The 25,580-nt window shown below is 42.5% G+C and overlaps 1 protein-coding gene across 2 annotated transcripts in view; it reads right to left on the reverse strand.

Annotated features, from left to right (window-relative positions):
- The window catches only part of RCAN2 (regulator of calcineurin 2), a 261,617-nt gene that overhangs the window by 216,540 nt on the left and 19,497 nt on the right, over positions 1-25,580 (reverse strand). For both annotated transcript variants that reach the window (XM_032650011.1, XM_032650010.1), the window contains one exon: positions 540-766. In XM_032650011.1, coding sequence (XP_032505902.1) covers positions 540-764 — 225 coding nt within the window. In that variant the 5' untranslated portion in view covers positions 765-766. The remainder of the gene's footprint in view (positions 1-539; positions 767-25,580) is intronic.

Consider the following 25,580-nt stretch of genomic DNA (forward strand, 5'->3'; position numbering starts at 1 on the left):
TTACAACACACCCAAAACAATTCTACCCGCTTGAGCAAAGCAAGTCTCATATGGCCAACCAATTTACCTTTCTAGTAAGTGCTGCAGGACTTGGGGCCCAATTTAAGAAACTATTGTTAGAACAGTCATCAAACTGCAGGAAGAGTAAGGGGGAAAGAGAGCTTGTGCTGCGTAGGGCAAGGCAAATTAAGCTTTGGGCAGAATAGGGGAAAATAAAATTTTTTTTTTTTAACAACATCTGCTTCCTAGCCCAAGGGGTATTCCCTGCAATCACTATTCCCAACACCATTGTTAGACAGACCTCTGAGTGGCAGACATCGAGATCTGATTCAACACAGTCTCCCATACAATCTTGTTGTGAGTACCTCCAATGTCAACTGACAATAGAACAGGCTTTTCTGCTCTTGCTATGCATGCCAAGAAAAGTGCCAAGTAAACATTTTCAAAAACTTCCAAACATTAACCACAAAGAAGCAATGGAAATATTGGGGGGATAATGCCACATCTCCCCCTGTTTCAGGAGCAGAAAGGCTTCTTACCTTGCTCTCATCCCCTTCAAACACCGACTGGTGGACGTTGCATGCAAACAGTGAGTTTGGGAGGTCCGTGAAGTCCGTGATTGCTTGAAAGGCCTCCTCCGTGAAACACTGAGTCACAGCCCAGTCTCTGTCTATGCAGCAGAGCAGGAAGAGTCCTCCATCTTCCGGGATGTGCCCCTGCTGCCCCAGGCTCCTCGTCCCAATGAAATAAGAGTCTCCCCTCATTCCTGAGGATACAGAGACGGATGCATGTTAGAGTAGGATTCGATTCCTTAAAGCTTGGTTGGAAGGTCGCAGTTCTGGAGTGTCTGGGGCAGAGAGGGGAGTGTGATTAGGAAGAGAAGCAGGGGCTGTTAGAAGGGGGAAGACCCAGCAAGTTCACATTTTCCCCTTGATCTCTGAGTTACAACTTCCCACACAGCTCTGCTTCTGGGAAAGAATCCAGTCCCAGCTATGGACAAAAAAAAAACCCACTTGGGCAGGACTGGAGTTGGAGGCCAGGGGCTCCAGCCTAGCTGTTCAGTGTTTACTAGACTGGGAACCTCAGTTCTCTGAGCCTTGCTTCCTTAAGAGAATCAAATGGATTCAGACAAAAATGCACATAGGAAAGTGCTTTGATAAGTTACATGATGAATTATCGACCATTACTGCTAACGCTTATCACTTCTTGAGTTCCAGGAATGATTCTAAATGATTTGCGTGCCTTAACTGACCTATCAAATCTCCATCTATGTGGTTGGTACCAATATTATCCCCATTTTACGGAGGGGAAAAACTAAGGAACAAAGCAATTAAGTAACTTTGACAGGGTCCATGACAAAATGGCAGGACTAGGATTCAAACTCAGGGAGTTTGGCACGAAAGTCTGCTCTCCTATACCACGGAAATGAAGCAGATCAAAATTACTGCAAGTCTATATTTAAGGAAGTACAACCTATTTCATCACCACCTGAATCCTGATTAGGGTAACTCTAATAGTTAATCATCTATCCAAATGAGGACACACAGACACACAGACACACACACAGACACACACACACACACACACAGACACACACACACACACCCTCTTCTGCCTGGGGTCATTACTCTAATTTGTGAACTCTGGATCTTAAAAAATCACTACTATCTTGGCTGATCCAAGGTATACAGATTCCCCACCCTCAGAGTCCCCAATGTGAAGCTTTCCAGTATTAATCTCATCTACCTGTGTTCCACGATTCTATTCTTTCATTACCCCTTACATTCAAAATTCTACCCAACTGCAGCCAGTTGGAGACTTTTTCCAATTTTTGATACTGGTACATAATTCAATAGATTTCATCAGCTTTCCTGCATACTTCAACAACAGTCAATGTCTGTATTTTTCCTTTGTATCTATTTTCATGTCTATCATACTCTTCTGTTCAAAGATCAGTGATTAAAGTCCCAGAAGGTGAAATAACTTGCCCACGGGTACCCAGATAAGACTGCCTGGCAATTACCATGTGGCTGCTGGATCATCCTCTGTTTCCCCCAATCCCAGCAATGCAGAACCTCAGGGTAAAAGACAGAAAGGCAGTACCGCAAAGTGTCACTCTGCCCTCGCCAAGTTTAGGTAAGATGTAAATTCTAGATCCCCACACAAGTATGGGTTTCTACTTATATCCCTCTCGAACTCTGAATGCAGTATTGTGATGAGGTTGTTTCTTCATTTTTCCTAGAAACAAAGCCTAAATGGCATCCTGATAAACAGTATTTGATGGCAATATAAATGATGCATTACATAGAAAATCTTAGGCCTGGTTGGGTACAGGAGCCAAAAATGAAAGAATCTGAAATAATAACTAAAAAATTAGATCACTACAATTGTGGAAAATAAAAATGTCATTCTACATAAAATATAATAGAACCATTCCTGTATTCTAAAGTTCTCAAAACTCCAATTAATGCAACATTTTCTGTACTTAAATCAATAAAGTATGTATTTTAAATAAAAATATGGTACATGGTTTAAGCTTTATTTTTTTCCATAATGAATTCAAAATATATGAACATTTTTATTTTTTATTTAAAACATTTTTTTGTTATTATTTTTTGCCCACACTGCACAGCTTGTGAGATCTTAGTTTCCTGACCAGGGACTGAACCCAGGCCCTTGGCAGTGAAAGTGCAGAGTCCTAACCACTGGAGGAATTCCCTATGAATATTTTTAATTAGAAGAAAAAACTTCAATGAAATAATTAAAAGTATTTATTTCCCTTCATATTCATTTACACTGTTGCTTCAGATATTTTAGCATAATATGCATAATGACTATCACATTATTATTAGAGTATTAATTATTTTAATAGTAAAAATAATTACTAAGAACATTAAGACACTTTTACAGGTGACCCTTGAACAACGTGGGGGTCAGGGGCACCAAGAGACCACGCGGTTGAAAATTCAAGCATAACTTTAGAGTCGGCCCTCCTTATATAGGGTTCCACATCTGTGGATTCAACCAACCTCAGATCCTGTAGAACGTACTCAGTGAAAAAATTCCGTGTATAAGTGGACCTGCACAGTTCAAACCCATCTTGTTCAAGGGTCCGGTGTATTTTCATCAATGGATTATAGGAAAACCTTCTGATAATAAAGTTACAATCATCCAGTATCATGAAATATAAGTATTGTCAATTTTGATTTCATTTTGAATCCTGTCCTTCTTAGATAACATTTTTAAAATTAATCAGAATGGATCCCATAATGTTCTTAAATGGGTCTGACACTGTTTCAATTATTCTTTTTTTCAAAGAGAATTAAAATCCGTTGCTGAACAAATTAATTAAATAGACCAAATATTAAGCCTCACTCAGGACTCATTTTAATCTACCCAAATAGCCTTAACTTCTGTTCTAAGCTGTAACAATACGATTACCTCTGTAGGACTTTATTTTAAGCTCATTACTTTCAGTGAAGATTTAAAAGGTGAATGCATTTTTGGCAAACAACTTATTCTACTTACATGGAGAAATACTTTAGAAGTCAGAGCGTCGAACAAAGAAACCCTGGTTTCTCTTCCCAGTTCCACTGCTGACTCACCTCATAATTTGGAGAAATCTATTGATCATTCTGTGACTCCGTTTATGTTTGTAAAACAGGAACAAAAAACCCTATCTGCCTCCCTCGGCTAAGTAGGAAGAGGCAGAGGAATGAAATAGGGATGAAAAAAGCGATCAAAATCAGTGTTAATCACTCGTAAAAGGATATGTACTCGGAAACACTATAAAAGCATATCATTAGGATCATCTCAGAGCAAGACTATTATGCTTTGGTATAACCACTAACCTTCAGTAAACCCACATAAACAGACAGAAAGGGAAATGCTGAAGATGAAAGGAATTCCAGCAACAACTGCCTACATAGCTTAAGAAGATTTACTTATGTTGTCATTATTTCTAAATCTGAGGTTGGTCATCCAAAAGAGAACAGCTGCTTTCAGCTCAAAAGGCAACTCTTCCAGGAGGGCTCCCCGACCTCCCCCAGGACCCATGAATTTAGCATCCTTTCTTTGCAGTCCCTGAGTACCAGCCTAGCCCTCGCACAGTTCATTCTACGCTCCGACTACTGTATCTCCAACCAGAATGGTATTTCTTGAGAGCAGAGACTGAGCTGCCTTCGTCCAAGGTATCTTCAGCCTGATACATCTAGAAAGCCCTCAAAATATTTGACTGAGTTAATGAATTATGTAAAAAGGGGTCACTGTCAGGAAAAAACAGACCAGCAAGTGAGTTACAATGATCGACTTAAAATATATACTCTAAAAATGTTATTTATTTCAAATGTATACACTAATAATAAAAATTAACCCACTCATTTCAGATTTAATTTTAAAAATGAAAGATAACAAGAACCACTCAAAGGATTCCTTTAGCTAAAAGTAAAAATTTGTGGAGTATAACTAAGATAACATGTATGTTTTTCTGATTATATGAGTTCACTGAAGAAAAAACTGGAAAAATCAGAAAGGTATAAAAAAAGAAAAGAAAACCATAATCCTGCTATCCAGAAAACTCCGTTAACATTTTGGCATATTTAGTTCCAGCGTTTTTTTTCATGCATAATTCTGAAACAAAATTGGGAGCTTGCTGTTTAGTATCCCACACTGATACAGCCAAGAGCAGTTCCCTGTATCATTACATATTCTTTGAAACATTAATTTTAATAGTCACATAGAATCCCAGTGTATAGATCTGTCATAATTTATTTAACTATTCTTCTGTTGTTTGACATTTAGAAAGTATATATTTCCATCATTACATTCATCTGGCAAAGAAAAACCTCCATCCACTTTTAAAATATAAAGTCTCCCCAGGGAGAACCTCAAAATTTCTTGAGATGAAGAGAAGAGACATTTATATGAAATATTGGAAAGAGCCCCAGGGGCCTACTTGGGTTCTGGTCCTTCTGTAAGTTGCATGTTTTCTGAGCTGTGGTTCCCATGTTAGCAAAATGGAGAAAGACTGCGGTCTTGTCTACTGCGAATATCAAGCGAAAGGAAGCAAGTGAATGTCTTTTGAAGGCTCCAAAATAATACATGAATTAAAGCCACTTATTACTATGTACAGGCTTGTCAAAATCAGAGGAATCTGGCACTACAGAGGTGGTTGCCATCTAGCACTAATAAGGCTGTAAACAAGTTTCAGACTTCAGTGAATGTCCATGATGTAAGCTCATGTCACTAAAATGAGACACAAATAGGGATGCCCCTGAATATTTGGTATGGGTCTGGTTGGAGAGCCAATAGAAAGGGAAGTTATTTATAGGGCAAAAGAGAGTCATTAAAAAACAAAAAACATTGCCCCTCCCCCAACACCACCAAGAGCAAAAATAACTGTTTATTTAAATATTACAAGTAGGTGGCAATGAGAATATAAATGATTGAATTGGACTCCTTTTCATGGAAGAGGAAGCCTGGAGAGAGGAAGCTTCTCAACTGTTCCATTACTTGGCTATAATGTGAAAATGTTTTCATCCAAGATTCTCAGAAGACCCAACAGAACTTATTAAATAAACATTAAAAGACCTAAAATGAAGACAGTATGGTTCCTACCACAAAGACTAGCCACTTGACACTTAAAGATGCCTGAGCAGCATCAAAGAAGTAGCAACTGAATAAATATTTGTGGCGTAAGTGAATATATTCTCTCCCTCTCAATAAAATTAGATGATCTAGACATTACTGGGTTTCTACACAAGGAATTAATCTTTCCAAAACTCCCACTTTTCACTCCTAACAACATTTTTTTTGATATGGTACAAATCCAGGGAAAGGGAACTCAAAGAGACATCTGATTCTGTCGGATACCATTATTGTCACAGTGTTCACTGTATGCATGAGATTTAGATTTCCGAATTGCAGAATCCTAAAAAATACGACCTTTCTAGGAATGGGGTGTAGCTCGTGAGAATGGGGAGCCATGCATTTTGCCCATGGGAGTTCTGATCTAGACAATCTTAAGCTAGATATAGAAGGAGAGGGAAATCACAAATAAGCCCATGAGAACAGCAGAGAGCCATGGCAGGAAAAATAAAATTGTAAGTATCCATGGAGATGCTCATACTAGCTTCACTGTCAAGTAAAATCACCCCATTAATAGTGTGATGTGTGATCTATGAAAAAGGCAAATGGCACCTTGGAAGGGGTGGTGTGATGCTAATCTTGAGTCCCCTGAACACGCAGAAACTAACACGGCTGATTCTGAGTACCACCTAGAACAGAAAAACTGGAATTTTTTCCTAAGGAAACTATCCCATCTTATTGAGGGGTCAAAATTCATGTCATCTAAGAAACAGGGGCATTGGGTAGACACAGCATAGGGAAGCACAGGCAAGAATTCTTGAGTGAAACCACAGTTGCCTTCAAACTCTGAAAGAAGAAATACTTTTCGTGTGTGGCACTAAGAAAGCAGAAGTCAACCAGGGAAAAATAATTCAGTTTAATAAAAGGAGCCATGGATCTTTTAACAATTCGGGTTAAAACAGAAATATCTTGCCTCGTGTCTAAGTGAGCAACTTGTCCCAGTGACAGCCAATGAATAAGCTCCACAGAGCAGGTGATATCGATCTTGTGGGATGTCACCTAGGGAATCCAAGGACCAGGGAGATGGCTGGCTGACATTTATTTTTAAGGTCCCTTCTCACCTTGATATTTTTATCTTTCCATGACTGGAAGAAAATACACAAGAAAAGAGACATCTGTTTATCTCTGGGCTTAAAGGTGCTCAAGAAAGGGGAACTTACATATAACCTTTAACAAAAGCATTCTCCAGGGTTGAAACTTTTATCTGATGCTCATAACAAACCTGCCTATATTTTTTGTCTTCTAGGTTATTCAAACTAGAAAGCAGGAGGCGGCCGAAGCCGCGACAGTCGTGCGGACGGCGGGCCGGATACACCAGAAATACATCTACACGTGGAACAACTCCTACAGAACACCTATTGAACGCTGGCAGAAGACCTCAGACCTCCCAAAAGGCAAGAAACGCCCCACGTACCTGGAGGGGATTAAGAGCGCTGCTTAAAGGAGCTCCAGAGTCGGCCGCGAGCCGTGGCTAAAAGCGCGGACCCCAGAGACGGGCATGAGACGCTAAGGCTGCTGCTTCCGCCACCAAGAAGCCTGTGTGTGAGCACAGGTTACTATCCACACCTCCCTTCCGGGGAGCCTGTGCAGCCCGCCACTGTCAGGGTCCCGGGATCCAGGGACTACTCCCCCGGGAGGACGCACGGCGCGCCTCAGGCTCATGCAACGTCACGCCGGCCTCTGCCGCCGCAGGCCCGCCCCGCACTCCGTGCCCCTCCCTCCACCCGGCCTGAGTGCGCCAGAGTTCCCGAAGCAGCTGCTCCTTTAACCCCGTCCTGTCTGAGCGAAGAACAGACGCCCTCCGGCGACCTACACGCAGAGGCGGGACCGAATCCAAAACTGAGCCCCGGGAGCTGTGAGAACAAAGAAGAGAAAGGGAAATCTCTCCCAGCGGCCTCAGGAGCAGGGATTAAAGCTCCACAATCAACTTGATGTACCTGCATCTGTGGAATACCTGAATAGACAACGAATCATCCCAAATTGAGGAGGTGGACTTTAAGAGCAAGATTTATGATTTTTTCCCCTTTTCCTCTTTTTGTGAGTGTGTATGTGTATGCTTCTGTGTGAGATTTTGTCTGTATAGCTTTGCTTCCACCATTTGTCCTAGGGTTCTATCCGTCCGTTTTTTTGTGTTTTTTTTTTGTTGTTTTTAATTTTTTTCTTAATAATTATTTTTTATTTTAATAACTTTATTATATTTTACCTTACTTTATTTTATTTTACTTTATCTTCTTTCTTTCCTTCTTTTTTCCTTCCTTCCCTCCTTCTTTCCTTCCTTCCTCCCTCCCTCCTTTCTTTGTTTCTTTCTTTCTACTCCTACTAATTCTTTCTTTCTACTTTTTCTCCCTTTTATTCTGAGTCGTGTGGATGAAAGCCTCTTGGTGCTGCAGCCAGGAGTCAGTGCTCTGCCCCAGGTGGGAGAGCCAACTTCAGGACACTGGTCCACAAGAGACCTCCCAGCTCCACATAATAACAAATGGCGAAAATCTCCCAGAGATCTCCATCTCAACACCAACACCCAGCTTCACTCAATGACCAGCAAGCTACAGTGCTGGACATCCTATGCCAAACAACTAGCAAGACAGGAACACAACCCCACCCATTAGCAGAGAGGCTGCCTAAAATCATAATAAGCCCAAAGACACCCCAAAACACACCACCAGATGTAGACCTGCCCACCAGAAAGACAAGATCCAGCCTCATCCACCAGGACACAGGCACTAGTCTCCTCCACCAGGAAGCCTACACAACCCACTGAACCAACCTTAGCCACTGGGGACAGACACCAAAAACAACGGTAACTACAAACCTGCAGCCTGCAAAAAGGAGACCCCAAACACAGTAAGATAAGCAAAATGAGAAGACAGAAAAACACACAGCAGATGAAGGAGCAAGATAAAAGCCCACCAGACCTAACAAATGAAGAGGAAATAGGCAGTCTACCTGAAAAAGAATTCAGAATAATGATAGTAAAAATGATCCAAAATTGTGGAAATAGACAAAATGCAAGAGGGCTTCACTGGTGGCGCAGTGGTTGAGAGTCCCCCTGCAGATGCAGGGGACACGGGTTTGTGCCCCAGTCCGGGAAGATCCCCCATGCCGTGGAGCGGCTGGGCCTGTGGGCCATGGCCACTGAACCTGCACGTCCGGAGCCTGTGCTCCACAACGGGAGAGGCCACAACAGTGAGAGGCCCATGTACCACAAAACAAAAACAAAAACAAAATGCAAGAAACAATTAACAAGGACATAGAAGAACTAAAGATGAAACAAACAACGATGAACAACACAATAAATGAAATTAAAAATACTCTAGATGGGATCAAGAGCAGAATAAATGAGATAGAAGAACAGATAAGTGACCTGGAAGATAAAATAGTGGAAATAACTACTGCAGAGCAGAATAAAGAAAAAAGAATGAAAAGAAATGAGGACAATCTCAGAGACCTCTGGGACAACATTAAATGCACCAACATTCAAATTATAGGGGTTCCAGAAAAAGAAGAGAAAAAGAAGGGGACTGAGAAAATATTTGAAGAGATTATAGTTGAAAACTTACCTAATATGGGAAAGGAAATAGTTAATCAAGTCCAGGAAGCACAGAGAGTTCCATACAGGATAAATCCAAGGAGAAATATGCCAAGACACATATTAATGAAACTGTCAAAAATTAAATAAAAAGAAAACATATTAAAAGCAGCAAGGGAAAAACAACAAATAACACACAAGGGAATCCCCATAAGGTTAACAGCTGCTCTTTCAACTGAAACTCTGCAAGCCAGAAGGGAACAGCAGGACATATTGAAAGTGATGAAGAAGAAAAACCTGCAACCAAGATTACTCTACCCAGCAAGGATCTCATTCAGATTTGACAGAGAAACTAAAACCTTTACAGACAAGCAAAAACTGAGAGAGTTCAGCACCACCAAACCAGCTTAACAACAAATGCTAAAGGAACTTCTCTAGGCAAGAAACACAAGAGAAGGAAAAGACCTACAATAATGAACCCAAAACAATTAAGAAAATGGGAATAGGAACATACATATCGATAATTACCTTAAATGTAAATGGACTAAATGCTTCCACCAAAAGACACAGATTGGCTGAATGGATACAAAAACAAGACCCATATATATGCTGTCTACAAGAGACCCACACAGACTGAAAGTAAGGGGATGGAAAAAGATATTCCACACAAATGGAAACCAAAAGAAAGCTGGAGTAGCAATTCTCATATCAGACAAAATAGACTTTAAAATAAAGACTATTAGAAGAGACAAAGGAGGACACTACATAATGATCAAGGGATCAATCCAAGAAGAAGATATAACAATTGTAAATATTTATGCACCCAACATAGGAGCACCTCAATACATAAGGCAAATACTAACAGCCATAAAAGGGGAAATTGACAATAACACATTCATAGTAGGGGACTTTAACACCCCACTTTCACCAATGGACAGATCATCCAAAATGAAAATAAATAAGGAAAAACAAGCTTTAAATGACACATTAAACAAGATGGACTTAATTGATATTTATAGGACATTCCATCCAAAAACAACATAATACACATTTTTCTCAAGTGCTCATGGAACATTCTCCAGATAGATCATACCTTGGGTCACAAATCAAGCCTTGGTAAATGTAAGAAAATTTAAATTGTATCAAGTATCTTTACTGACCACAACGCTATGAGACTAGATATCAATTACAGGAAAAGATCTGTAAAAAGTACAAACACATGGAGGCTAAACAATACACTACTTAATAACAAAGTGATCACTGAAGAAATCAAAGAGGAAATAAAAACATACCTAAAAACAAATGACAATGGAGACACGACGACCCAAAACCTATGGGATGCAGCAAAAGCAGTTCTGAGAGGGAAGTTTATAGCAATACAATCCTACCTTAAGAAACAGGAAACATCTCGAATAAACAACCTAACCTTGCACCTAAAGCAATTAGAGAAAGAAGTACAAAAAAACCCTCAAAGTTAGCAGAAGGAAAGAAATCATAAAAATCAGATCAGAAATAAATGAAAAAGAAATGAAAGAAACGATAACAAAGATCAATAAAACTAACAGCTAGTTCTTTGAGAAGATAAACAAAATTGATAAACCATTAGCCAGACTCATCAAGAAAAAAAGGGAGAAGACTCAAATCAATAGAATTAGAAATGAAAAAGGAGAAGTAACAACTGACACTGCAGAAATACAAAAGATCATGAGAGATTAGTACAAGCAACTCTGTGCTAATAAAATGGACAACCTGGAAGAAATGGACAAATTCTTAGAAATGCACAACCTTCCAAGACTGAACCAGGAAGAAGTAGAAAATATGAACAGATCAATCACAAGCACTGAAATTGAAGCTGTGATTAAAAATCTTCCAGCAAACAAAAGCCCAGGACCAGAGGGCTTCACAGGCGAATTCTATCAAACATTTAGAGAAGAGCTAACACCTCTCCTTCTCAAACTCTTCCAAAATATAGCAGAGGAACGAACACTCCCAAACTCATTTTGCGAGGCCACCATCACCCTGATGATAAAACCAGACAAGGATGTCACAAAGAAAGAAAACTACAGGCCAATATCACTGATGAACATAGATGCAAAAATCCTCAACAAAATACTAGCAAACAGAATCCAACAGCATATTAAAAGGATCATACACCATGATCAAGTGGAGTTTATTCCAGGAATGCAAGGATTCTTCAATATACGCAAATCAATCAATGTGATACACCATATTAACAAATTGAAGGAGAAGAACCATATGATCATCTCAATAGATGCAGAGAAAGCTTTCAATAAAATTCAACACCCATTTATGATAAAAACTCTGCAGAAAGTAGGCATAGAGGGAACTTTCCTCAACATAATAAAGGCCATATAGGACAAACCCACAGCCAACATTGTCCTCAATGGTGAAAAACTGAAAGCATTTCCACTAAGATCAGGAACAAGACAAGGTCGCCCACTCTCACCACTCTTATTCAACATACTTCTGGAAGTTTTAGCCACAGCAATCAGAGAAGAAAAGGAAATAAAAGGAATCCAAATCTGCAAAGAAGAAGTAAAGCTGTCATTGTTTGCAGATGACATGATACTATACATAGAGAATCCTAAAGATGCTACCAGAAAACTACTAGAGCTAATCAATGAATTTGGTAAAGTAGCAGGATACATAATTAATGCACAGAAATCTCTGGCATTCCTATACACTAATGATGAAAAAATCTGAAAGTGAAATCAAGAAAACACTCCCATTTACCATTGCAACAAAAAGAATAAAATATCTAGGAATAAACCTACCTAAGGAGACAAAAGACCTGTATGCAGAAAATTATAAGACACTGATGAAAGAAATTAAAGATGATACAAATAGATGGAGAGATATACCATGTTCTTGGATTGGAAGAATCAACATTGTGAAAATGACTCTACTACCCAAAGCAATCTACAGATTCAATGCAATCCCTATCAAACTACCACTGCCATTTTTCACAGAACTAGAACAAAAAATTTCACAATTTGTATGGAAACACAAAAGACCCCGAATAGCCAAAGCAATCTTGAAAACGAAAAACGGAGCTGGAGGAATCAGGCTCCCTGACTTCAGACTATACTACAAAGCTACAGTAATCAAGACAGTATGGGGCTTCCCTGGTGGCGCAGTGGTTGAGAGTCCGCCTGCCGATGCAGGGGACACAGGTTCGTGCCCCGGTCCGGGAAGATCCCATATGCTGCGGAGTGGCTGGGCCCCTGAGCCATGGCCACTGAGCCTGCACGTCTGGAGCCTGTGCTCCGCAACGGGAGAGGCCACAACAGTGAGAGACCTGCGTACCTCCAAAAAAAAAAAAAAAGGACAGTATGATACTGGCACAAAAACAGAAAGATAGATCAATGGAACAGGATAGAAAGCCTAGAGATAAACCCACACACATATGGTCACCTTATATTTGATAAAGGAGGCAGGAATGTACAGTGGAGAAAGACAGCCTCTTCAATAAGTGGTGCTGGGAAAACTGGACAGGTAAAAGTATGAGATTAGATCACTCCCTAACACCATACACAAAAATAAGCTCAAAATGGATTAAAGACCTAAATGTAAGGACAGACACTATAAAACTCTTAGAGGAAAACATAGGCAGAACACTCTATGACATAAATCACAGCAAGATCCTTTTTGACCCACCTCCTAGAGAAATGGAAATAAAAACAAAAATAAACAAATGGGACCTAATGAAACTTCAAAGCTTTTGCACAGCAAAGGAAACCATAAACAAGTCCAAAAGACAACCCTCAGAATGGGAGAAAATATATGCAAATGAAGCAACTGACAAAGGATTAATCTCCAAAATTTGTAAGCAGCTCATGCAGCTCAATAACAAAAAAACAAACAACCCAATCCAAAAATGGGCAGAAGACCTAAATAGACATTTCTCCAAAGAAGATATACAGACTACCAACAAACACATGAAAGAATGCTCAACATTATTAATCATTAGAGAAATGCAAATCAAAACTACAATGAGATATCATCTCATACCAGTCAGAATGGCCATCATCAAAAAATCTAGAAACAATAAATGCTGGAGAGGGTGTGGAGAAAAGAGAACACTCTTGCACTGCTGGTGGGAATGTTAATCCTTGGTACAGCCACTATGGAGAACAGTATGGAGGTTCCTTAAAAAACTACAAATAGAACTACCATATGACCCAGCAATCCCACTACTGGGCATATACCCTGAGAAAACCATAATTCAAAAAGAGTCATGTACCAAAATGTTCATTGCAGCTCTGTTTACAATAGCCAGGACATGGAAGCAACCTAAGTGCCCATTGAAAGATGAATGGATAAAGAAGATGTGGCACATATATACAATGGAATATTACTCAGCCATAAAAAGAAATGAAATTGAGCTATTTGTAATGAGGTGGATAGACCTAAAGTCTGTCATACAGAGTGAAGTAAGTCAGAAAGAGAAAGACAAATACCGTATGCTAACACATATATATGGAATTTAAGAAAAAAAAATGTCATGAAGAACCTAGGGGTAAGAGAGAAATAAAGACACAGACCTACTAGAGAATGGACTTGAGGATATGGGGAGGTGGAAGGGTAAGCTGTGACAAAGCGAGAGACAGGCATGGACATATACACACTACCAAACGTAAGGTAGATAGCTAGTGAGAAGCAGCCACATAGCACAGGGAGATCAGCTTGGTGCTTTGTGACCGCCCGGAAGGGTGGGATAGGGAGGGTGGGAGGGAGGGAGATGCAAGAGGGAAGAGATATGGGAACATATGTATATGTATAACTGATTCACTTTGTTATAAAGCAGAAACTGACACACCATTGTAAAGCAATTATACTGTAATAAAGATGTAAAAAAAAAAAACTAGAAAGCAAGAATTTTTAAACATAGGAAATAATGATCTACAAAGGAAGAAACCTGAGTAGGACATACTCCAAAAGCAACTTAAGTTTGAGTTTATTTTTCCTTAGACAAAACAATATTAAAGATTCGACTCATCTGCTTTTTAAATTAAGAACAAGAATGTAAAACTTTTTGCAACAAGGGCAACAAATAGGAAAAAGTGTGCCTTGATTCCATGTTATAGCCAGCTGAGGAGGATAAATAAGGAAACAGGATAAATGGAAATGATTAAGGAATAATTCCTTCTGACTTTAAATTCAGTTTTCATTGAAAAACAAGTAAATGGATTAGGGGAGATGTGTTAGTTTGGAAGAAGTTAAAGGTGACCATGTCAGCTTGAATATTAATGATCAAAACTAAGAATGCAATGTTGCATTAATAAGTAGTAGAAAGAAATGCCTATAGCTATTTTTAAATTGAATATAAGGGTAAATAAATCCAATGCAATTTTTTTTAAAGAATAGAAACCTCAACTTATAAGTTTTACAGTGTTTAAAACCCCTTTAGCTCTAAAATTATTCTTCAACGATACCTGGGGCAAAGTAAGCTGATTAGGAAAAAAATTATGTGAATAATGATAATCATTTTACAATTAAATCATATCAGCTTCCAGTTTGGGTCTGGCCTTATGGATGAGGTCCTTTTGTCGCCTAGCTAGACGCTCTTCGGGATAAGCCAGGCCTTTTCCTCATTTTGCCCAACTTATAGGGAGACTGAAGTATAATATTAGCAACATCAAACTATCCCAGCCATCCTGGGATACAAAGGAGAGACATGATATTCTTAGGCTGTGCTCCAGAGAAACCCATTAGAGCTCTTTTTGAAATATAATGGAGCCTATTTAATTCAGCCACAGAATTTTCACACCCGCTGCGCTGTGTGAACCTCCTGCTATTCTTGATACCATTTGGGATCAGTCTTGAAAGAACCAAGAGGACGCAGTGTTCAACTTGTGGTTTTTCAAAAGAAATTATCCACATTCCTCGTGCATAGCTCCCTTCAGGACACCTTCTGGGACCACTGTTCCACTGGAAGCTCCCACAGAACAATAATTCAATTAATTCAATTCCCCAAGGAAGCAGCTTCTTATACATTTTTATGAAGTTAAAAAAAAAAAAAAAAAGCAAGCTGTTGCCACCATCTCCTTTTGTATTGGATTCTACAGCAGGATCCAGGACTATAGACTCACCCATCATAACATCTTTACACCTGTAGGGTTTTAATGCCCATGGTCTCCCTGGAAGATTTGCAAATCCTGTATATTCTTCCAACTGAAAAAATAAAAAGGGAAGGAAGACCCTCACATCTACACAGGGTCAGATGGGACAGGTAGTTAGGGCCTTTGTAGTCCATTTCCACAGCCCTAACTGACAACATCCAGAAAATGGGTTCCTAACAGGCTTCCTGCAAGGGTAGAGAGTCAGAGGGAGGAAACATCACCTTTTATGAAGGGTATGAAGGTGAGAAAGTTGCTCTTAAAGATCGGAAAATCTGTTTCTACAAAGAATAACCTACAATAAACCAGAGCTTTATTCAACAAAACAAACAAGAACTATTGGAGCCCTCACCCAAAAGAGAAGAGCTTCAGTCATTGTATTAGTCAAGGTCCCAGCAGGAAACAGATGGCATGCTCAAGTCGGGGAATCTGAAAAGAGTTTAATAATGGAACTGTTGACAAAGGTGTGGGCAGGCTCTAGGGAAACCACAAAAGAGAATGCAAAAGCCTGGGCTAGCGCCATCCCTAGACCAGAAGAGCTGAGAAGAGGGGAGAGGTTTCCAGAACCGGGACACAGAGGGTTGAGTGGAAAAGGCCCCCACTCGGGTTGAGGGATACAGCCCATCCTCAGTGCCACCACAGAGAGGGTGCCAGGGGAGTTAATAGCCCCACCTTGCTCTCTTTCTCTGATCTGCTGGCACCTTGCATTGGCCAAACCCAACTGGGAACCAGAGGGCAAGGGAGCTGGGATGTGGAATATATGGGTCAGCCCCTGGGGCACAGAATGAAGAGGGATGGACAGAGGCTCTCTGGGACCAAGTGAAGAAATCAAGCACTGTCTTCATAATTGGGTGGTAGCCTAGAAATGTGATAGGTTAATTTCAGTGGAACTCAATCTAAAAATGTATAATGTCACAGATTCACCATTTCTTTTTTTTTTTTTTTTTTTTTGTGGTACGCGGCCCTCTCACTGTTGTGGCCTCTCCCGTTGCAGAGCACAGGCTCCGGACGCACAGGCTCAGCGGCTATGGCTCACGGGCCCAGCCGCTCCGCGGCATGTGGGATCTTCCCGGACCGGGGCACGAACCCGTGTCCCCTGCGTCGGCAGGCGGACTCTCAACCAGTGCACCACCAGGGAAGCCCACAGAGTCACCATTTCTGACTGCCTTTTTCTTTTTCTTAAGAACAAAAAGATGGAAAGGGGCATGAGCAGCTCTGTCTCAGGACCGATGCCTGCACCACTGTGGAAGGGGTATTTCTGAGCCCAGGAAGTAGGCAGAAGTCCACCCTCTCATCATGGCTGTAAGATGAAGTTTAAAAGAAAGCCCCAAGTCTCCAGAGAAGCCAGGTAATTATATGCAAAATAACTTCACCGGAGAGGATGACACTTCTAAAGGGAGCAGGGAGGCAGGTGAGGGTTGCTATGGTAGCCAAAGTAAGATGTAATCTTTCCCCTTCTGCTGTCAGAGGGGACTTAGGGGGCTGGGGCGAAGGGGCAGAGAGTAAGAGAGGCTGCACCTTTGAGGAAAATCCAGCCAAGAAGGGTCTGGGTTATTCAGATCTTCTATTAAGAAAGGAAAGCCAGACTGGAAAGCTGCCAGAGGACAGGTGGGTTGCAGAGGGCTTGTCAGAACTCATTAGGAGGCCAAGAAGGCTGGTGACACTCTCTCTAATAAGATTAGCAGAAAATGATCAGCTCGACTGTAAGGTCTTTTTAATGCAAATATAAAGGAACTAGGAAGAGAAAGATGAATATCCCTATCTCAGTCCCCAGCATAGCCTATGCGACTTTTTTTCTCAAATACAGCTAAATGTTCAGGTTACTTCCACATTAAAAATCTTCCATAACTCCCTAAGATCTAGTAAGTTCAATAAAAAGAGTTCTTCCACCCAGCAAACCTGGACACCCACAGGAAGATGATGGTCTTCTTGTCCAGGTGTATCTTACTCTCTTGTCGGTGTGAGAAAAGAGTCCTAAAGATAAGGACTAAAGAAAAGTCCTAAAGAGTCCTCTTTATCTCTTCGTCTAGTCTCAGATAACTGTTTACATTCCAAGCAAGGCATATTTTGTGGTAGGCGCGGGGTTTGACGTAACTTCGGGACCAAGACTAAGAACTTTCCTTCAGTTTCTCAGCCCATGAACTTGGCTTCCTAACCCATGTTCCCTGCTTGAGACTTAAGTTTTACTTGCCATTCTCTTTCCTTTGAGTGCCATTTTCCAACTTGGACAAAAATTCCATCAAGTGCTTAACCAGAGGCTCCGGGGTCCTTCCCAGGAAGGCCCCTTCCCCCACTGACCCCCACCACCACCAGTAAAGCACCCTCCACCCAGGGAGGGCCACCTAGCGTCTCCTTTCTGCTTCTGGTCTACACATGTGTTGTTACTGACAACATTTGGCAAAGCGAACCCATTTACTGATGTTTTTACGTTTCCTCCCATATGGTGAGCATCCTTGCTTCTGCCTGTAATAGCCTGCACCCAGCACGGCTCCTGGTCCATGGCACTGGCAAGACGAAAGTGATGTAACATCACTACCTCTACCCAGAGCCACTGCGATTCTCCCTCACTCTCAATCTCTCTCTCCCTCTCTCCCTCTCTCTCGCTCTCTCTCTCTCTCTCTCTCTCTCTCTTCCCGTCTCTCTGTCCCTCTCTCTCTCTCCTAATAGATGTTGCAGAGCCCTGTTCACCCTTCATTACCACTTTCTCAACTGAGTAACTTCCTGAGTCTCAGACTTTCATTGGTCTCCTGCTGTGTTAAATCCAGAAGGATGAGGGTTCTCACTATCCCTTTTCAGTGCTGGTGTAATTCACCAGTTCACTCTTGATCTGAAAGTAAGTCACTGCCCTGATGGCTTCAAGTCACTTTTTAAATCCTTCTCTTCTTTTATATGCTTTGGGCTGAAGATGTTTTCTTTCTCTCCCTCCTTCCTTCCTTTCTCCCTGCATCCCTCTCTCTCTTCCTCCCTCTCTCTCCCTCTCTCCCTCCTTCAAGCTTACAATCACAATATCTGTTAGGTCCCTAAAGGAGCAAATGCGGATTGGACGTGTGCCTGGGAACTGGAGCACACCTCCTCCTCTCTAGATGGAGCTGCCTGCCCGCAGCCGACTCAACCAAGGTGCCCGACTGAGAAGCTGACCCAGGCTGAGCAGTTTTGCTCCACACTGTCAGAAAGTCACAATTCCGGATGATCCATAATTAGTTCCTCACTTCTGGTGCCATGTGTTGTTTACCAGAAGAGCTGACCCATATTCTAGCTTCAAAAAAAACAAGCTGAAACCTTTACTAAGTTCTTCCTGGCTGGCTGCAATTGGGATCAGTGCTTGGAAAGGGCCAACTCACCTCATCTCTCTGTCTTCCAACAACTGATCAGGGGCCAGGCCCACGAGGATGGAACCTGGTTGGTAGGAAGATTTCTGGGGAACACCTCCAGAGGGCTGAGGGAGAGAGACTTGGGGAACACCTCCATAGGGCTGAGGGAGAGAGACTTGGGGAACACCTCCAGAGGGCTGAGGGAGAGAAACCGAGCCAGTGGAGGAGTCAAGTAGTAGCAGCCAACTCACCTTTTAAGAACTGGTGACAACCTTTCCTGGTCTCGATACTGCCTTACTCCAAAGACGGTGCTTGAAATGAAGTGGGAGGAAGATGTATGTATATCATTCCTCTACTTGACCAAAAGAGCAGATGGAAACGCTTATAACTTTAATGAACTGAACCATCATGGCGGACACCATGCTAATCAAGATGGCAGCTTCACTACCGCAGTCGGCAGGCTCCTGACGAGCACAACCGCAACAGCGTGAGAGGCCTGCCCAACGTCCATCCAACATGACACTGGAAGCTCTTTACGTCGGAGGAGAAAACTAGGGCCCCTTCCCCTTCCTGCTTGTCTAACCAATCCCAGCACCACTCCATATGTTTAACTGGAAAAAACAGCCAACAAAATAGAAGCTTCTTGTTAAGATGTCAAAGACCAGTGTTTACGACTGGATTCCTAAACCTTGATTCAGTACCAGGGATGGGGCAGTGTGAAAGACGAAAAACCGTATTTTGGGTTAGCTTGTCTTTTTGAGAGACTGCTGCTGTTTGTCTCTTTATATAGCTACCTCGTTCTACCTTTCAGATGACAGTGTGTGTCACATAGCAGATGCTCAAAAATATTTGTTACATAAATCTAGACAATTCTCTTTTTTCCTTCTCTCCACCAGTTCACTTCCTTTTTCATCTTCTACATTTCTTAAGGTTTTTTTTCCTTCTTCCAAACAGAATCTCAATGGCCTTTTCACTTGGAATGTAAAATTACTTCAAATACCAAATATGAAATATTAAAAACTGTAATAGGTGTATGGATACGGAAAAAAGGACCTGGGAAGTACATAATATGAGGGGAAAAGAAAGCAAGTCTAACTGACCACATCAGCATGGTCTGCCCTCGGCTTTGACGTGAGGAGGGTGAAGTCTGGTGCAACACACACACTCAGTCTTTGTGCCCTGCCTGTTGGAGTTGTCATCCCTGTGCACCTGTCGGCACAGCCATCCTGCAGAGTATCTGCCAGTCTATTAAATCTGTGTAGTGGGCAAGAGGAAGAGATATGGGAACATATGTATACGTATAACTGATTCACTTTGTTATAAGCAGAAACTAACACACCATTGTAAAACAATTATACCCCAATAAAGATGTTTAAAAAAAATCTGTGTAGTGGGACTGCAGGAAAGGGCATTTGGTTATTCTGTATATTTCAGATAGGAATGTCAGAATATGTCTGTGATAAAAAATAAAAAATAAAAAAAAAGGAGGGGGTACGTCATGTAGCTATCAGGGAAGGACTTACCAGGTAAGAGACTGGCAGGAAAAAAAGCCTGACAGCGGCTGATGTATGATAGGAAGGGAGGGTGGGAAGAAATGAGCTCCGAGGGAAAGCAGGAGGCCAGGACGTAGAGCGCCGTACAGGGTATGGAAAAGACTCCGCTTTTTACGCTGAGATGGTAAGCCGCTGGAGGATTTTTTTTTTTTTTTTTGCGGTACGCGGGCCTCTCACTGTTGTGGCCTCTACCGTTGCGGAGCACAGGCTCCGGACGCGCAGGCTCAGTGGCCATGGCTCACGGGCCCAGCCGCTCCGCGGCATGTGGATCTTCCCGGACCAGGGCACGAACCCGTGTCTCCTGCATCGGCAGGCGGACTCTCAACCACTGCGCCACCAGGGAAGCCCCGCTGGAAGATTTTGAATAGAGGAGTTTCATAAACTGACTTTTCTCTGGCTGCTATTTGGGGAATAGACCAAAAGTGCAAGGAGAGAAGGAGGGAACCAATTAGGAAACTATTGGCAGCAATTCAGGCAGGAGGTGATAGTGATGGAGACCAGAGAGGTGGCAGGTGGAATAGTGAAAAGCAATAGGATTCTGGATATTTTTAATGTACTAGCAGCATCTTGTTGAAGGACTGGATATGGAGGATTCAAGGATAATGCTGAGGTTTTGGTCCGAGTACCTAGAAGTGGGAAGTTGCCATTGACAAAGATGGAGAATGCTATGGGTAGGGCAGGTTTGAAGAGAGAAAATCAGAAGTGCAGTTTAGGGCTTCCCTGGTGGTGCAGTGGTTGGGAGTCAGCCTGCCAATACGGGGGACACGGGTTCGAGCCCTGATCCGGAAAGATCCCACATGCTGTGGAGCAGCTAAGCCCATGTGCCACAACTACTGAGCCCGCACGCCTAGAGCCCGTGCTCCGCAACAAGAGAAGCCACAGCAATGAGAAGCCCTCACGCCGCAACGGGGAGTGGCCCCCGCTCGCCCCAACTAGAGAAGACCTGCGCGCAGCAACTAAGACCCAACGCAGCCAAAAATAATAAAATAAATAAATTTTTTTAAAAAGTGCATTTTAGGACAGGTTAAGTTGAAGATTCCTACTACTCATCTAAGCGATGAGCAGTTGGTACTGAGTCCACAGTTCAGGGAGGAGGGCTATATCATAAGTGATACTTGAAATCATGGGACTGGATGAGGGGGGTTAGTGAGAGAAGACGTCCAAGGTCTGAGCCCTAGCCCACACCAGCATTTCAGAGCAAAGGTAGCATCTCATGGGTGTGTTGTAAGGATTCAATGAAACGATACATGTAAAGCACTTAAAATGTACTGTGAATCTTCATCAACCATCAACAACCTTGCACACACCCCTCTGACCCCCTGCTAGCCCCTACCTCCATTGGAGCCCCCATCCTACATCCCAGGGACCTGGACCTTCATTGTTCAGGAAGGAAGCAGATAGGGAAAAGAAAATCTTGTTCTCCCCATCAAGGCTACAGAGGGAAAGCTTTCTTGCTTATTTTACAACTTGGAATACCGAACATTTTCCCACAGTAACATAAACAGTTTCTAAGATGTCTCAAAGCAGAAACCCAGTACTTTATCTCAAGTACATCATGCATATAATAACCTTTTGGGTTAGCCTGGGGACCTGGTCATAATTTATGAAGTTTCTCTGAGAAAATACCTTCCAAATTCCAAACGACTCAACAGAAACCTAGATTTAAAAGGTGGCAGATTGCCCCCTTACATAAAAGCACACATATAAATGCTAAAGATGGATATATCAGGACTTCCTTTAAAACCAGGGTTCTGTAACATATAGCTAGCTATATTTTAGGCGCCCAACCAAGACCAAGCAAGTCCAGCGATAGTCCCTTTGTAGCTCCTGTGTCAGTTTAGTCCTTGTCATACCTCTCTGCGACCCTTCCCCACATCACTTTCTAGTGCTCAGCCAGGCAACAAATAGGTTATTGAAAAATTTTCACTCTAAGATAAATTCCCCATCAAGCTGTATTTCTCCATCATAGTCCTTATCTTGCTATACTGTAGTTGTTTAATTGCCTTCTTCCCAATTAACTCTGCAAATGCTGGGCTGTATCTATCTTGTTCACGCTGTATCTCTAGAGCCCAGCATAGTACCTGATACCTAGCGGAGACTCACTAGAACTTCCTGAAGGGAAGAGGAAATCAAAAAATCAGCCTTGGTCCTAGCCTACTCCATGACACATAAGTCTCCTTGAAAGAAGAAAGAATACAGAGCGTTGTTCCAAATGAGGTAAACGAATCAATCTGAGGAGAGAGTTCAGGAGCACTGAGCTTCTTCTGAAGTAATAAGATAGGAGGATTTACCCCCCAGAATAGAGCTACTCAGCGTGACTTGTGGAAACCCATAGAGAGGGAAAGTCTCCATAGGACTAGCCTTAGGGCTGCCTAAGAGAGCCGAGCTGAACTTTCAAGTCTCCCATTTTCTGAATGGTCATGCTTTTTTGCTTAAATGGTAATGTAGTTTCCCAGGCTCCACGGCCCTGAATTCTTAGGAGTCGTGTTTGAGGACAGTTTGATTAGTTATTTGCATGAACATTTATCTGTTTCTATAAATCATCTTTAGAATGTACATATATATTTGTGTTCTGTTAATTTGCAAACTCTTAAAGCGTACTTATGCTTTCTTCTCTTTTCGTTCGCTCTATACAATGTCTTATGGTACACTGTTTGACTGTCCATGATGATCGATTATGACCCTCCTCTATAGCTTCGCAACAGCAAGGATTTTTTTAGATTTTTTTAAATTGAAGCATAGTTGATTTACAACATTGTGTTAGTTTCAGGTATAGAGTGACATGATTCAGTTATATATACATATTCTTTTTCAGATCCTTTTCTATTATAGGTTATTATAAGATATTGAATATAGCTCCTCGTGTTATAGAGTAGGTCCTTGTTGTTTATCTATTTTATATAGAGTAGTGTGTATCTGTTAATCCCAAACCCCTAATTTATCTCCCCTCCTTTCCCCTTTGGTAACCATAAGTTTGGTTTCTATGTCTGTGAAAGTAACAAGGATTATATTACACATACCCCCCACACACAAACACACACCCCTCTATCTCTACACCCAGCACACAACAGGCACCCAATAGATGTCTAGGGAACTGAACTGTTTGGCTGCCTGGGCTATTTTCTTCCTTCTCTTTATTCTTTGTAATAATAAACAGTAATTTATAAATCATCAATCAGACCTCAGGATTCCAATGGGCTGAACTCTGCCACATCACCACCAGGAGCCGAACCTTAATAACAACAGAACCAGAAGCCCGGCGATGGCAGGGGGCACAGTGGAAGCCCAGCCAATCTATGGCCTCAGAAGTACCTTTACAGAGGAAACCACACGCTGTTATCCAAAACTGATTTGGAATTTTTTTTTAACCTGATCATTGTCAGATCAATCACTGAAATATTTTTATAGTGGATAATGAAAGACTGCTGGTTACCATTTCAGGTGTGAATAATTTATGTAAAAGATCTATGAGGATTAAACCATTTTCTTCTGTAATTTCATCCCTTAAGGGCACTCTTGACATAACTCACCATGAAAAGATTGAGGATGAGTTTACAAGACAGAGGTAATATTTTAATTTTTGAGCATTACACAGAAGTTTGTAGATTTCTTCTCTAAAGTTACGTATTGAGAATCTGCTCTGTGCAAACTACCGTGATGCCGCTTAGATGACTGATTCTGAGTTGGACAGAAGGTCAGACCCGCTTCTGAGCAGGTGGCAGAGGAGGGGCACCAGGACTATGATGACACAGGGACACACAGGTCCCGGATGGAGGGAGAGGGAAGTGGGTGGCAGAAAAGGTGTGCAGACAGTGCTAGGGACTCAGAGGAGAAAGGGCTCCAGCTGGAGCGAGGACTCAGGCAGGGATTCCGGAGCAGGCAGTACTGGAGGATAGATGGTGAGGAAGCAACCTGTGTTTAGAGGAGGGGCAGTGGGGCAGGGGGGGTGCATTCCCGGCTGAGGGAAAATCTTGAGCAAAGGCATTGAGGAAGGAGAGCTCGGGGAATAGTGTTTAGAAAACTACAGGAGCCGAGAGTGACACGTGGGGTGGGGGAGAGGCCATATTGTCATGTACCTTTCCAAGATGTCAATCTGCGGCCAGCGAGGAGGAAAAGCCAGGGGTGAGGCATGCTGTTGAAGCAGCAGACTGTGATCACCAGATACGCACTTTAACAAAATTTCCAAGCAGCTCAGCTAAGAGTGAGAGGGTAATACAGCAGGAAGACCATCTAAGTAGCCCCCAACGGGGTTCTGCAAGAAGTGAGTGCTATGGACTGAACTGTGTCTCCCCCCCCACAACCTCCACCAATTCATATTTTGAAGCCTCAAGCCCTACTTTGTACTTGGACATGGAGCCTTTAGGGCACGGGTCCCCAACCTCCGGGCCGCGGACCAGGACCGGTCCGCAGCCTGTTAGGAACCGGGCCTCACAGCAGGAGGTGAGCGGTGGCGAGCCAATGAAGATTCATCTGCCGCTCCCATTACTGCCTGAACCATTCGCCCCAACCCCATCCGTGGAAAAACTGTCTTCCGCAAAACCGGTCCGTGGTACCAAAAAGGTTGGGGACCACTGCTTTAGGGAGTAATTAAGGGTAACTGAGGTTATAAGGGTGGGCCCTAGGCCTGTAGGATTGCTGGTCTTAGGAGATAAGGAATAGATATCAATATCTCTGTCTGTCTGTCTCCCTCCCTCTCTCTCCCCACACAGGTACAAAGACGTCATGCAACAACACAGCAAGAAGACAGGTGTCTACAGGCAGGAGGAGAGTCCTCACCAGGAAATGAATCAACTGGCACCTTGACCTTGGACTTCTCAGCCTCCAGCACTTTGAGAAATAAACTCTTGTTGTTTAAGCCACTGGCTCTGGTACTTGGTTACCTGAGCTGACTGAGTTGACTCATACAGTAAGTGATGGCAGGCTTGAAAAGTGAGAAAGGGGTGGGGATAGATAAGAAGAATCAGGAGAAAAAACTCCTCACAGAGGCAAGGAATGGGGGGCGCGGTTCAGGCAAGGAAGAGTGGTCGCGGGCATCCATGCCACATAAAAGTTTGGGGAAGCTGAAGACGAAGCAATCGCTCTGGTTTCCAGATTGGGGGTTCCATGACCTTCAAAAGAGCAGTTATAAAAAGGAGGGGCAAAGAGAAGTTGAACAGGATTAAGGAGTGAGTCGCTGGGAAAGAACACATACAGCAGAAGGCGCAGGTCTTCTTTTTTTTTTTTTTGCGGTACACGGGCCTCTCACTGTTGTGGCCTCTCCCGTTGCGGAGCACAGGCTCAGCGGCCATGGCTCACGGGCCCAGCCGCACTGCGCATGTGGGATCTTCCCGGACCGGGGCACGAACCCGCGTCCCCTGCATCGGCAGGCGGACTCTCAACCACTGCACCACCAGGGAAGCCCCAG

Source organism: Phocoena sinus, chromosome 11 (assembly GCF_008692025.1).
Source record: "Phocoena sinus isolate mPhoSin1 chromosome 11, mPhoSin1.pri, whole genome shotgun sequence".
Classification (NCBI taxonomy): domain Eukaryota; kingdom Metazoa; phylum Chordata; class Mammalia; order Artiodactyla; family Phocoenidae; genus Phocoena; species Phocoena sinus.